The 15,930-nt window shown below is 35.6% G+C and overlaps 1 protein-coding gene across 1 annotated transcript in view; it reads right to left on the bottom strand.

The window, feature by feature from the left end:
• LOC108603305 (protein split ends) overlaps positions 1-15,208 on the bottom strand; it is a 55,401-nt gene extending 40,193 nt beyond the window's left edge. The window contains exons 1-3 of the mRNA XM_033294937.1: positions 14,979-15,208; positions 14,867-14,881; positions 11,408-11,894 (exon numbers count right to left, since the gene is read on the bottom strand). Of these exons, the coding sequence (XP_033150828.1) occupies positions 11,408-11,556 (149 nt within the window). The 5' untranslated portion in view covers positions 11,557-11,894; positions 14,867-14,881; positions 14,979-15,208. The remainder of the gene's footprint in view (positions 1-11,407; positions 11,895-14,866; positions 14,882-14,978) is intronic.
• Between the last annotated feature and the right edge of the window lie 722 nt (positions 15,209-15,930).

Genomic DNA, 15,930 nt, shown 5'->3' with positions numbered 1-15,930 from the left:
CGAAGCGCAAATTTTGTTTATGGCGCATTTTCTAAACATTGCTGTGCATTCAGCTTAGCGAGGCAACACTTTAGCTATAGATCAAAGTAATCAATCGCATCGATGTTAAGCTATATATTCAACTTGGCAATGAATAGTACAATATTTAAATATTTTCATTTATTTTTGTCTACATCGAGACTCCTTTGATGTTAACTTATGTTCTATCAATTGCTTTTAATTAAAGCACTTAATAAAAACCGAAATTGCCGACAGCCAACAAATGTTAACCTTAGCTTGACAGTAATTTAATTAATGTACAAATTGAACAAACATTTAATGCTTCGAGTGTTAGATACTCTCACATTATTTATATTTTATAAATTGCCAAATTGCTTTCAAGTCTATTGCATATTTTTAGCCAAACTGCATTTATTTGAAATGCAAGGGAAACTTGCATGTGTGTGTGTGTGTGTGTATTTGTTGCATAGGCATAAATAATTTTGTTTTTGGCTTTCGAAAATTATTGAAAACATTTGCTTTTGCTTTTGTGGCCCATTGCAAGAGCCATGAAAAATGACACACATGGCCACACACACACACACATCTTTAGTTGCGGTTCATTTTCAATTTTGTGCACAGAAATAATTATTAAAATGCATATATACATACGTAATACCATAGATAATAATTGTTAATGCATTTTGAGTGCTTTGGTTGAAACAAACCTGCAATAAAAAAGAGAGTGAAAAGTTTAGTTAAGTTTGTTATGTTTTTAAATTAAGCAAATAAATTTAAATCTAATTGTAACACTGTAGCTTGAAATAATTCACAGCTATAATTTGTTAATATATTTTTTATATTTTTGATAAATTTTAAGTAATAACTGTTAAGCAAATTTTTAAAATTAGGTATTTGAACCATAATTATTGCAGATTTTTCATGTTTGCTTAGTCTCGTTTAAATTTGAGCAAATTGTATTCAGCAAAAATTTTAAAAATGATGTATTGTATTTCACAATAATTTGTAATATTTTTAATTTGGCCAGTTGACAGTATTTTTAGCAAATACTTGAAACATATTTGTCAGAAATTTCAGCGCATAATACCGATTGTATATTTTTGCTTTAGTTCCATATCAATCAATACATTGTATTAGGCAGAATTTATTAAGCTAAATGCACCAAAATTCTAATTCATAATAATTTTTAATATTTTGAAGTTTTCACTTGACAAGAGGTTTTAGTAGATTTTACTTGTAGCAAATATTAGAAACACATTTGCTAAAAATTTCAGCGCATAATATTTAGCCATTCTAACTAAATCCATTAGGCAACATTTATTAAGCTAAATGCAACAAAATTCTAATTCTACAAAATTCTAATTAATTAAAAATTCCAAAAATTTTAGCTCATAATATTTTGCCATTCTATATTTTTGCATCTATTCATTTATTTATTTATTAAATTAAATGCAGAAAAATTCAAATTCACAATTCACAACTTTTTCCACTTGCAAAGCGCTTTTAGTTAAAAGTTTCTTTAGCAAATATTTGACTAATTTATGCGTAATTTTGGCTTATTAGCTGCAGATACATTACAGTACTGTACTTGCCATGACAATGAGCTGCGCTTGTGACAGTTAGCTATATGTAAATATATTAGTATATATAGCATATATATAGGACTAAGCTCTAATATATATACGCAGCGTTTTATCTTTACGCAGCAGCTTAAGAACACACGCCTAAGCCGCCGCAACGTTGAATGGCAATGCATTGTCTTTAAACTGAACAACAAATATATATATATAGCTTAAGTATATAGCAAATGTTTGTGTATATGTATATAGGGGGAAGCGCTTTGAAGGCGAAAAAAAAAACCGCAAGGGGCAAGGTTACCACTCAGAAAGTATCAAATTTCGCAGCCTAAACTAATAAAGGGTAAACAGATTGCGCATACGCCACGTAGTAAACAATTAAGCGACCTCATTTGAGAGCCACAGAGAGACGACCACAACAACAGCTTGAGCAGAGACATTTAGACATAGCAGCCACTTTGACTGACAGCTGCACTTAAAGAAGACGAAGAAGAAGAAGAAGAAGATGAAGCAAAAACTAAAGCAAAAGACGTTGACAGTTCACGAACTCCTCCTGCTTCAGTTGTTGCGCTCATTTCTTTAGTTATACGATACTTGCAAGCAGCAGCTGCAACAACAACAACAGCAACAACAAAACTAGTTGCAACTAGTGCAACAACAATTGCAACTGCAACTGCAACTGCAGTCAACTCAAGTCAAGCCAAACGAAACGAACTTGTTTCGCCTGCAAATTCGCCTGCGTTTCCCCAAGCAGCAAATACACCCACTATATATCTATCTATCTGTATATGTATATAGCTTGTGTATATAACATTGTTTGTTGTAAATATGTTTGCCTACATGTGGGTGAGTGCGCGCTGTGTGAGAAAGAATGCAACAAAGCGGCTCTTTAAGCTGCCAGCAGCAGCAGCAGGCAGCAGGCAGCTGTATCTGTTAGATACTTTATCGCCTCGGCTTAGCTTTGGGCTTGGGCTGCAGCAGCAGCAGCAGCGCAGCAACCCGCATAAGCTCATTAAATTGATTGAATGCTAGACTGACAATGCTAAGAGAGACAAAGAGCGAAGGAGATAGCTGCAAAATGCTCTGATTTCGTTTAAGTGATATAGACACTGCAAGAAATTAGTAGCAAATACAAACATTTTAAATTTTATTAACACAAAAGAAAACATGACAAAGCTATTTGGCGATTTATTTCAGATTTTAATATTAAATTTTCATAATAATATAAATTTTTTTTAATTTGCGGGGAGGGGGATGGAAAAAAAGTAACAGCGTTTTGCTGCGAAAATATGAGAGGCTATATACAAAATTTGGTAGCGCTAGCTCTTATAGTCTCTGACTTCTGGTAGCTCATACAGACAGAAATTGCTATACAGGCGTCAGTTTGTTTTGCTGCTACTTTAGGGCGCATGCCATGTCTTCATCTTATTCGTTTGTTTATTTTTATATAAAAAAATTGAATTTTCTATTTTTTCTAAATCTTTTTGTTACAGTGCATGTTGCAGTGTAGAAAATCAGCGGCATAACTTAGGCTAAAATTTATTATAGACACAAAGCTAAAGTTTCTTTTGCTGTTTTGCAATTTATTTCAACGTAACTTATGGTCAGCCAGCTTAAGTCTTAAACCAACTACAAATTCCGCACTATAGTAGCTTCAGCTGTTTATACTTATAGACCGATAAACTATAATAGTTTATTAGCTGCGACAACAACTGTCTATAGTTAAAAATAATTAAGCAAATAGTTGCTGGCGTTTGACAATAGAAGATATTGAATTAAATGAAGCCCAACTTTGACTTTGCTGCACGCCCATTTCCTGGCACGCCCCCAACCACCGAATAGAATGCAAAATTATATAGTGCCTTTCGCTTTCAGGCGCAGAGCTAGCATTTAAATGATAATAAAAATATATGTGTCTACATGAAGAAAAAAAAAAAAGATACAATGTATCTACAATGCGTAGATAATTTGTACGCTCGCCCTTTGTCTGCTGCATGAATCAGCAGCGCGCAGCAGCATTCTGTGGCAAGTTAAAGCTGCTTGCAACACACACACACACACAAAGACACACACACACAATGTTAACTAAGCATGCAGACTTTTTGTTTATTATGCAGCCCAAAGCTTGACATTCAAATTGTTGTTGTTGTTGTTGTTGTTGTTGTTGCTGTTGTTGGCACAACGGAAATCCGCGACAAGGCTAAAGCCAAAGGGAATGAAAAATGTTGAATAGGCCGGCATAGAAGGCAACAACAAAGTGTTTAGACGCTTGACAAGCCAGCTGTCTACTGAAAGAGACAGAGAGCGTAAGAGCGAGAGCGAGAGAGATAGCAAACCTTATCCTATATGCATATACATATGCTATGTATTTACATTTGCATTCAATGAATGAAACGCTTTTTGCGTTTTTTACTCCATTGCCAACCCTCGCTCGCTCGCGTTCTTTTCAACTTGATTTATGTGCATTTTACCCCGACAATTCGTACTATATATACAGCTATATCACTATATACAAACAAAACGCATGTTAAGTTATGCAAATTTTGTTATTGTTGTTGTTGTTGTGTTGGCAAAAACCTTTGCTTACCGTTAAATTTGTCATTTAACTTTTGCACTAATTGCCTTTTGTGATTCATACGCGCAGGGCAAAGTGTTTGTTGTTAAACTTTGGCTCTAGACATGCGGAAATTGTAGCACCCACCCCACACCACCCACTCTACTGTAAGTTTGCTATTCAGTCTAAACAATATTTTGCTTATTTTCGTTTTTCTTCTGGCACATTGCACATTGCGCATATAATTCGATATTGTTATGGCCCCGTCGTCGTCTGTCTAGACTCTAGACTCACGTCATTTGAGTTTCTTGTTCTGTGTACTACACATTTATTGCTTTATGGCCATGTTTAAGTTTAGCACTAGCGTTAGTTATAACTGCTTATGCGCATATGGGCAGACATATCAAGCATTTAAGGAATTTCTTTTACTGCTAAGTGCTTTGGAACAAGCTAAAGATTTATATTTTCTTAGTAAAATATGTTTTCAAATATTATTTGTATTATCTAAGAATTTCTTTTGTTGAAACTTGCATTGCAACAAGCTAAATAATTATATTTTTAAGTAAAATATATTTAGAAATAATTATAATGATTTTTAGTAATTTCTTTTGCCGTAGTTAAATATTATTAAAAATATTATTTATGTATTTTTAGGAATTTCTTTTGTTGAAACTTGCTTTAAAAAAATTTAAATATTTATATTTTTAAGTAAAATATATTTTAGAATAATTTTAATGATTTTTAGTAATTTCTTTTGTAAGAATTTGCTTTGAAAAAATGTATAAATTTATTTTTTCTTAGTGAAATATGTTTTACTATAATATTTAGGTATTTTAAGAATATCTTTTGTTGAAAATTGCTTTGAAAAATGTAAATAATTATTTTTTTAAGTAAAATATATATTTTAGAATATTCTATACTCTATAGACTCAAAGCTAAGTCTGTCTATAGACTTTTCGCTGTCTGTGCTGCAATTAGACACAACTCGTTGCAACAATTAGCCAAATCCAAAGCTCTTGCCACCAGCTTAGACATTTAGGACAATTTCCTTTGTCTAAAGGTGCATTGAACTCGAATTCTTAGACAAGGCAGAGACCAGGGCAGAGCTATTTAAAAGAGAGGCACATGCGGGTGCGAGTACGCCGCCCTCAACTAATCAAAACCAATTAGCAATAGAGCGCGAAAGCAAGAATTGTTCAAACCTATAACTATATATATATATATACATAGGGAAAGAGTCGCCAATTCGAAAAACTGGGCACGTATTTTATGTGTGTGGCAAGTGAGGCACGTGATGTGGCTGTCCAAGCAGCCGCAGTCAAAGTGAAATTAACGCAAAATACACACACGTAATTTATAAATAATATTATTTATGTTTAATAATAATTGAGCGTTGCGTTTTTATTATTATCACGCTTAAGCGCAAACACATGGCCATAAATTATTATAATATATTTATAAAAAAAATCAAAGTAATTTCACACAATAATTGCAAAAATTATTAACTATAATTGCAGTTTGCAATTGCGTCAACTGGCTATAACACTTAATGAAAATTTGTTAAAAAATTTTGCCAAATTAATTTACGAGCAATAAAATATTTTTGCATTTTTCATTCATTTTATATACAATTTATTTATGTTTATTGTTGTTTCTTATATAATAAAGAATACAACCAAAGGCGTCATGTTTTTTTATTTTTACGTAACAATTTATTTATTTTCTCAGTGTTTTGTTTAGCACGTTTTGCTGCTTTTTCCACACTTGTCAGCTGTATTTTGTATAAACCGAAATGAAAAATGCATTTTTAATTATTATCTTTAATTGCCACGCTAATTACAAATGCAAAAACACAACTGAAATGAAACATGCAAATTGACTGCACGCATTGCCAGCAATAAAAAACAATAATAATAAAAATAAAAAAATAACAACAAGAACAAGTCTCTCACATGTGTAGAGCATGTGGTTGGGATTGAAATAAATTTAACTACTGGGAAATACGCGCGTAAGTGACTCAATTATTTTAAAACAAACAAAAGTCTCTAATTAAAGTCTGGCAAGTGCAAAAAATTGCGACAAGTGTTTTTAATTATAAAAATGTAATTGAATGTAAGAAAGTTGTAGTGGGTTACTATAGAAAAAATAATGATATATAAAAAATTAAATAATTTCAACTTTAATAAGTTCTCATATCCGCAAAACTTGAGCTTATTTTTTTATTTTGTTGAGCACTTGACATTTTACAACAAATTTAAAAAACCACTTGGCCCCAAGAAAGTCGCTGCCCTGGCGCTTTGATCTCTCTTCGCTGCTTAAGGCAAACAAAAGACAGCAAAAGAAAGAGACAAGCAGAGTGGTGTGGGGGGATGTGCAATTTTATCTAATAAAGCCAAGAGAGCTGTGCGATTTATTTAGTTTATTTATTTGTTTATTATGATGAGAAGCGCCATTAAGCGAGTGCTTCCTGTAAGACAACTAACTGAATTATTTTGTTGTTGTTGTTGTTGTTCTTAAGCCGAAGCTGCCTGCATGCGTTTTATAAAGAGCAAAAGTCCAATTGATTAAAGTAACAAAATCAAGCGAGAGCGAGCGAGTGAGCAAGCTATGCGTGTTGAGTGTGTGTGTGTGCCTTTGTCGTTTAATTGCAAATGAGTCATGCACACACACACACACACACACGCACACACATGCATGCATGTTGTGAGCAATATTCAAGTGCCGCAAAAATGCCAGCATAAAAATAAAGTAAACGCCAAAGCCAAAAAGCAGAAAACCTACAAAAGCAGTCAGCAGCGGCAGCAGCAGCGACGGCGGCAGCGACAACCACAAAAAGCAGCAGCGTAAGCGCAAGCGAGATAGCGCTAGCATATGCATATGTGTGAGTGTGTGTGCGTGGCTGCAAATTCAAATTGGCTCAGACGCTGGCAACGATAACGTTAACGTCAGCGTCGAGCGTCGACTGCGACTGATGTTTACACAACGTGCGGCAAAAGTAACTCAACTCGCTGGGCTGAGGCTGAGCAGGCAACGAGTACGAGAGCGACGACAATGGCCGCTGCTTGTATTTTACTTTACATTTGCTGCCGCGCTCTGCCGCTGCCGTTGACTCTAATTGAAAACAAGCCAAGATAGACAACAACAACAACAACAACAGCAAAATGGAAACAAGAAAAACAAGCAAAGCGCGTTGTTGTCTACAGCTGTCGCTAGCGTCGACGTCGCTGCCCGCTGCTGCTGCTGCTATTAGATGCGAAATGTTGTTGTTGCGACGTTGCCGAACTTCGCTAAAAATTTTCGCTGTAGTCGTCGCCATAGTTGCTCTCGCTACACACACACGCATATGCATGTGCATGTGTGTGTGTGTGTGTAGTTTGTCTGCCTGCGTTGCATTGTTGTTGTTGTCGTTGCTGCTGCTGCTGCTGTTGTATGTTGTAGAGCGCGTTTATTTTGTATCTTTTGAAGCCATACATTGTGCATTAATTTACAGAAGTCGGCTTTATGGCTAATTTAGTCACATATATACACCTGATCGCTTGAACAACCGGTTTATGCTGCTGGCAAACGTCACATCATCATCATCAACATAATCCCCCCCCTTGACACTTCTGCTAGCTGGGGCAGCAACTGGTTTTATTGGTAACAGGTAATAACAAGCCATCATTTCATTTCAGGCCTCTACGCTGTGCCTCTAATATAATCAATTTGTTGTTGTTTTTTGTACTTTATGTTAATCTTTTGTCTCTTCGCGTGTGCGAGTGTCTCCGTGTGTGTGTGTGTGTGTTTGCTTCTTAGCACCTTTTGTTTGTCTCCTTTTGTATGAAGTGCGGCAACTGCGCACAGGCGTGTACGCCGCTCAGCTCAACTGTGAAATTATTTGGGAATTTTCTAATTTCCCATTCACACACACAACACATAAAGTTGAGTTATCGCATTGCTGCCAGACGCCCTGTCACGTAGCTTGCCTCTCGCTCTCAACCTATCACCATCTCGCTCACACTCTCTTGGCAATTTTTGCAGCTTAAAAAACTCTATATGGCATATGGAATTACGAAACAACAACAACAGCAGCAGCAACAATGGGCGACGTTAACAAAAATGTGCAACGTTAGGCACAAAAGAAAACAACAACAACAACAAACATACAAAATAACAATGCAAATAATAATCAAATAATTGCACGACTTGCAAAACAAAATACAGCAACAACAACTGTTAGTACATGTTTTTTAGCTTAAGGCGTTCCTAAGCGTACTTATAGATACATTCAGCGCACAGTTATAAAATTGCAATGAGCAATATGAAATATACAAAACGCTTAGTTGCTAAATATAGGCAAATGTATAAACAATAAGTTAAGCTATTTCTTTAAAAACATTTGATATATTTCAACAACTATTTGCCTTTAAGTTTTTATGCCAAGTTTGCAACATTTTTGCAGCTTTTTTCACATAATTATGTGCCACTGCATTCTCATATTTCATTAACAATAAAATTGTTTGCGCAATGCTCTCGCTTCTATTCTTTATTGCTTATCAGCTGTGCAATAATCAAATATAAAACGAAACGACAATTGAAATTAGTTGATGAGTAACAGGCGACTAACTATAAGACAACTAACAATAATAATAATATTAAGTTAAGCACGCCATATAGCGTGAGTAACTGATTTACAAATGTTAATTATAATTAAATAAGTACGTTAAATAATATGCACAGTCAGTTGTAGCGATAGAAACTGAAAAACTATACTCAAGCTCAAAAGTTCTAACAACTGAATTTTTCAACAGATAAGACAAAGTTTTTTTTTATTTATATTTTTGTTGCTTTTGCAGCTCGAGGCGACGCAGCAACAATTGCTTGTAACTAATTGTAAAAAATAGCTAAATGTGTTTCCAACCCTATGCGTTATAGATACTTTTGTAGTTTGTTGCCTCTATCTAATCTACTTTTTTCTATTTTTTTTTCTATTTTTTTTTTGGCTTGTCTCCACACTACACAATGTTGTTCAATGCCAAAAAGGCAACAATATATTGCTTACTCGTCTGTCTATGTGTGTGTGTGTACATTAACAACAATAGCAATGGGCAAACAACAAATAAATAAATAAATGTTACATGACATTGAAACGAGTCACAAAATGCTTTGAAAATATAAAAATCTGATACTCTAGCTCAATGATCTAGTTCCAAAGCTTTGCAGCTGTCTTATTATATTTCTATATAGATTGTTTACTTTTGCTTAAAATTGTATTAAAAAAAAAAATTCAATTTAATCAAAATTTTTTGTCAAATATTTTGTATAGCAACAGCGTATCAAAATAAAATTTAATTTGTTAACTTATAGCTGCTATATATTTTATACTTATATGTGTAAAATGTGCTAAATTTCATTAAACAATAAAATCAATAATAAACATTGTTTTGCTGAATGAAATTTTTTATATAATAATTAGCATATTTTAGCTGTTTGTCTTTATATAAGTATGTTTTTTATATTTGAAGCGCATCCCTTAGATACAGTTGATGAATAGCCCAAACTAATGCTCATTATCTTTGCATATCTATGTACATTTATATAAATAATATATATCAATGGGGTGTAATGTGCGTCATCATTGCACAGCTGGTTTTGATTATAATTTCGTTTCTTTTCGGCTTGTGGCTATCAAATGTATCCCGCAGATACAAAATGTATCTAATGCGTGCCTGCGCGTATGTATATAAGTGCGTAATTTTGTATATATATTTTTTTTTGTATTTTAATTTCTGTTGTTTGTTGACTTTACTTTATACTTCGACTTCGGTTCATTGTCAATGTCAAAAAGCTGTTGACTGGGTTGGGTTTTTTTTTAAATATTTTTTATAAGCATATATTATTTTGGTTAACGATAGTTTTGCAATTGTAATTTGTTGCTGTTGTTTTTATATCTGGCTGACATTGGCTGCGGGTTTAATGCACCGCAAACTTGAGCTAAGCAACAATAGTATATTTTTTTATTGTTATTTTGGTAGTAAGCCCGGCTAATAAAGCAATTAGACGTTGACTTTTGCACCCCGGCTACGTATAAAAAATAAATAAAAAAGTATATACGTCTTGTATATATAAAAAAAAAACTTGTTTGGCTAAGAGCACAACAAATGAAGGCAGACTAAAAAACACACACACACACTAGCGCAAGATTCTTGTGCCCAAATTCAATATACACACATACATAAACGAAAAATAACATTACGTAATAACGCAAAATAGACGTCGGCAGTGGCAGCGACAGCGTGCGCAACGTCGACAGCGCCATATGTCCGTCCGTCCGTCTGTCTGTCCGTCTTCGTCTACACACACGCACGCATTGTACTTACAGGTAACAAGACAAGTCAAGGTAAGAAACAACACACAAGTATCTCACAGATACACACACTGCATCTACTTAAGATACGTTTTGTTTTATTCTCTGCTGCTGCTGCTGCTACTTTTCGTAAACGTGTCACAGATCTTTCTCTCTCTTTTTGAAAGATAAGACCACCGTGCCTCAGCCTCAACTTCAACTTCAACTTCAACTTGGGAGCAGAGCAGTGGGCGCCTTCAAAATTCCAGACTACCAAAGCCTACGCAGTTTGGAGTTCTGAGTTTGGTTCTAGGGCCTACGCAGCTTGCCACTGCATTACATTAGCCATAAGATACAAGATACATTTTGTTGCCCAGCTACTCTTCTAGGTATAATAGTTTCCAGTTAAGTGCATAAAGATACGCGGAAGTGCAGCCGAGTCGATCGTGCGTGTGGTTAAAAGGGAATTTTTCTTTTTTAGGGCATAAATCTAATGCTGTATCAGATATATTTAAAGCAGTTTTTGGTTTTTGAGTTTAGTTTTTAGTTTAAAGTTTATTGGCTTTAGCCTTTTCTATGTTTTTTGAGCTGGAAAACTTTTTAAGACCCAGAAATTAATACAATTCTTTTATTTTATTAATCAAATGGCTCAAGAATTCTCAAATTTTTGAAGTTTTGCATACAAAAATCTTTTTAAATGCTATGCTAGCTTCAAATTAAAAGATACAAATATAATTTCATTATTCAAATGGATTTTAAGCCCAATTTAGAAGCTATAGTTCATTAAAAATCATTTCAAATCATATGCTAGCTCCTAAATTGGCAGATTCCTAACTTAAAAATCTATTTATATTTCAAAATGTAATTCGTTACTGAAATATTTAAATTGTATATATATAGTTTAGATTTGCATTTGATTTGATTTTATATTATTTTCTTTGTAGCACTTACCTTTTTAATTTTTGGTTATTATTATTATTGTTGTTGTTGTTGTTGTTATTGGTGGTGCTGCTACTATCCACGGCTATTTGTTGTTGATGCTGCTGCGTAGTTTCGGCTAATTTTCCAAAACAAATGTTACGGCTACTGTCGCGTACCATGTTTCGACAAAACTCACGAATCTATTGAGCATATTTCACCGTATGCCAGCGATTAGGGAGGCGCATTATTTTTTTTTTTGTTGGGATGGGGCGCGCTCCTCCCAAACACAAGAGACACAGCGCTTTAGTACGCCTTATGCATTTATCTTTTTTGCTTCACTTGCACACATATTTTTGAGATAGAATTATGCTAGAGCGGAAACTTCACTGCAAATCGTTTATTTTCTGATTGATTTTGCTTCAATTGCTTGCTTGCATTTTTTCGATTTTGCTATTTTACTCTTTAAAAACACACACAGAAACACTCGATGATGGATTTTCACGTGGGGGCGGCGGTGCTGCAAAGAGAATATACACATTTGTAGGGTGGGGGGTGGGGCACTCTTTGCACTATATATTACAGTTTATTATAATATATATTACTTTGCTTTCAATTGCTTTTGCATTTAATTCATTCATTGTATAAAAAAGCTGCTGCCAATTTATGTTAATTTAATGCTAAAAATATACAAATTTAATTCAACTAGAGCAATTTAAATTGTTTATTGAACAATGCATGTGCTGGCTCTATAGTATGTATCTATGAGATACGCAAGATCTTTGCGCTCAATTTACAACAAAATATATATTTAAAAAATAAAAAAAGGCAAAGTCACTGGAGGGCTGTCTGCCATATCGCGTGTATAGCTATATAAGCTGTAATATGTATATATTTGTGCATGTGTGTGTGTGTGTGTATATAATAGGGCCTGAGTTTCTCTGCAGCGCATTTCCTCAGCGGCGCAGTCGACGTTAACGTCAACATCACGTTATTATAATCCCAGTCAGGCAGCCAGGCCAGGCAACCACGTACCGGGCCAACAAAATAACAAAAAGCAGCAGCAGCGGCAGCAGCAAGCCAAGCGGGGCGCATGTTAAAAATTCCAAAAAGAAAAAGAAGAGAAAAAAACACAACAGCAGCAAAGAACAACAACAGCAATTCATGCTTGCTAGCTGGCCTGCCTTGCTTGGGCGTGAAGTGCGGCAACAGCGCATGGTCATTGCTTATCTCTCACTCGCTCTGACGCGCACAAAAGAGTGTTCGCATGCGCTCACACGCTCTCTCGCACTTATTTCGTAGCGGCGGCATGAAGTGCGGCAACGTTGTACAGCGCTTATAATTGACGTTTGCCTGCTGTCTGACGTGGTTGTTATAGCCACACACACACACACAGATACACACAGCTACACAAACACGCAGGCATACAATGCCTACAGCTTGGCAAAGTGGGGTGCTCTGTTGTTAGAGTGAGATAGCGCAGGACAGGTTTTAATGGCTCTCGTTGTTGCTGCTTCAGCGCACACACTAAACACACACACATGCATACAAAACTGAATCTGTGTGTGTGTATGTTTGTGTGCATGTTATGTGCTTTTATGTACATAAAGAATTTATAGCTGCCTGGGCATGGAAAAAACGAGTATCTGTTGTAGCTGCTGCTGTATATTTATAAATGGTTATGTAGTCATAATACAAATGCATGTTTATGTGTGTGTGTGTGTGTGTACAGTACTATGTACACTTTTGCACACTCTCTCGCTCTTGCGCTCACTCGCTCGCTCTCTCTGTCGCTCTTCCCCCACACACTTAGTCTGTAGCGCTGGCGTTGGCAGCCATTGCTGTTGGCGCTGCCGCCGCCGCCGCTGCTGCTGCTGCCCCCATCGATCGTGAAAGTTTTTTTCTTTCTTGTTTTTCTTGTTGTTCACCTGGCTGTACTCGCAGTTGTAGCTGCCGTCAGTCGCTTTGTATGCCTGCTGGGGTGCGGTTCATAATAAAGAAAAAAACAAAAAACGCTCTCTGAAATTTATGTAGACCTTTGTTCTGCTCGTTGGGGAGCAGAACCTCAACTTGTGTGCAAAATATGTATTCAATAATTTGTAGCTGTCTTTGGCATTAATGTGTGCACATAATAAAGCTGCTAAGCATTTATGGTTGAAAGCCCATTAAAAATAAATGCTGGAAATTTTTGCTAGAATTTCAAATTGAAAAAAGAAGCAGCAGCGACAGCAAACGAGTTTTTGTAGCGATTGCTACGTGACCGCAGCAAGCGAGAAAGAGAGCGAGCAAGCTAATGAGCGAGAGAGGGCAAGTGGGGGCAACGCATGCCACCACACAGCGACAACAACTACAACTTTGTAGTTTTGTAGTTATTTCTAGCAGCTCACACACACACACACATACATTTCGACGCTTGCGCACGCACCTAAAACGGGTTAAAGTTAAATAAAAGCAGCAGAAAAACAACAAAAAAAAAAAAAGAATCGGTATTCATTTGCTCGCTTACACGCATACGGTTTGCGCCTATTGCTTTCTCGCTTGCGCGCGCGCGTTCTCGTTTTGTCGCTGCGCGCTCTGCAGCTGTAGCTGAATCGATTTTTCTCAAAAGCGACGCGCAGCGACAATTTCTCTCTTAATATTGTACCCCGGTCGTAGCGGCATCTCGCTCGCACGCATTTATATAAGCGCAAGCTGCTTTTATTTGCGTTGTTCGTTTCACATTTATGCTTATGTGTGTGACTGTGCATGTATGTGTGCTTTGTTGGAGCTCACACACACAGACGAATAAAGGCAGCGCCATATTACTTTTAGTTGTTGTTGCTCTGACAACTCGTTGAGGGGGAGCTGTCAGCCTGGATTTTTGCTACAAAACAATAACAGCAGCAGCACCAGCAGCAACAACAACAACAACGACGACTATTTAAACGTCGCTGTCGCTGCTGACGTCGCTGCCCCTCTCTCATTATTTTCAGCCCCGTTGCACGTCATCCGTTCGCCTTATGTGCTTTGAATTTCTGATGAAATTCTTTGCTTTCGAGTTAATTGCTGCTGCTGCCGCTTGTAGTTGTAGCTCTGTAGCACCCGCCTGCGCTACAAAAACTGTAGCTTTAGTATTTATATGTAGTACATACATACACACACACACAAACACACACATACTGTGCCATTTTTTCTTTGTAGATCAGCTCTTAACGAATCGAGTCCTGGGCGTTACACTACACACACATACATATGCATACTTTTGTATATAAATTGCAATTGCTTCAATTGAGTTTTTCTAAATTGGCATAAACTTTGTTAATAAATTTTCTTTGGCAAATATCATGGGCATTTTTTGTTTTAAATATTTTTCACTTTGCAACTTATTTTGCGGTTTTCTTTCACTTCGGAAACACTTTCTATTTGTTAGGCCAAGAAATTGTGGCCAACTATTTTTAATTTCTTGTTATTAACACTATTTTTTGTTGTTTATTTAATCCGTTGAATCCTTACCAATTGTGTGGAGAGCTGCAATGAATAAAATTAAGAGTGTTTTAATATTTGGAACATTTAGAACTTTTTCTTTATTTTTATAAAACGAATAAGAATTATTTTTTGTACTTACACCATTGATCGTGTTTAGTCATTAGACTGCATTAGATCGATGTTTCTCCAAAGATACCTCCAAATTCCGAAAATCCTCGTTAGTTGTGTTTTGAGTTCCCACGATTCGAATTTCAAATTTATTTATCATTCACTTGGATTTATTTTTGAATTTCATTCAACAAGATCAACAAAAAAACGATCACAAACTAATTGGTTGCAATTTAATGCAAAAAACAATAAAAAATTTTTGTTGATCAATTTATTATAGGATTGAATTTGCATTTAAAATACTTTATTTTTTGGCTTTTCATCAATTTGCATGCTTTTTTTTTTTTGTATTTTAAATTTACGTATTGTTTTTGTTTGTATGTGATTGTATTTACATTTGTTGTTGTTGTTATTTCTCATTTGTGTATGTGTAATTAATGCGTTTTACACATAAACACAATCGCCCACACGCATACGCTCTCGCTATCACACTCACGCGCGCACATATACACACGCATACACTTTTATATATGCATTTAAACAATTTGCTGGCCGTTGAGGGAACAACACAGCACAGCAAGGGGCGGGGGCGTATGTATTTATTTTATTATTATTTTCTTTTTCTTTTTTGTGTGTATGTTTATCAATGAACGCGCGTTCGCGACATAAACCGCCCACTAATAACTATTGTATTATTATTAATTATGTAGCTTATAGGGGCTGGTGGGGGGTAAGCGAACAACGCACATACCGACTGAAGTGTATTTGTTTACTTCTTTACCGGCGCACATTTAAATCCATATACTACTACGTTTTAACTTAATTAACTTTATAGCATTAGCTTTTATTTGTTTTTTTCTCTTTTTTTTCGGTTTACAATTACGCGCACAAACCGACGACACGTCCGTGCACGTCGACTGCTCAATTACAACAACAAGAAATACAACAAAAATTTATGCTGCACATATTATCCACAACGAAAT

The sequence above is a fragment of the Drosophila busckii genome, chromosome 2L, assembly GCF_011750605.1.
Source record: "Drosophila busckii strain San Diego stock center, stock number 13000-0081.31 chromosome 2L, ASM1175060v1, whole genome shotgun sequence".
NCBI classification, from domain to species: domain Eukaryota; kingdom Metazoa; phylum Arthropoda; class Insecta; order Diptera; family Drosophilidae; genus Drosophila; species Drosophila busckii.
This window is presented reverse-complemented; position numbering and strand designations above follow the sequence as displayed.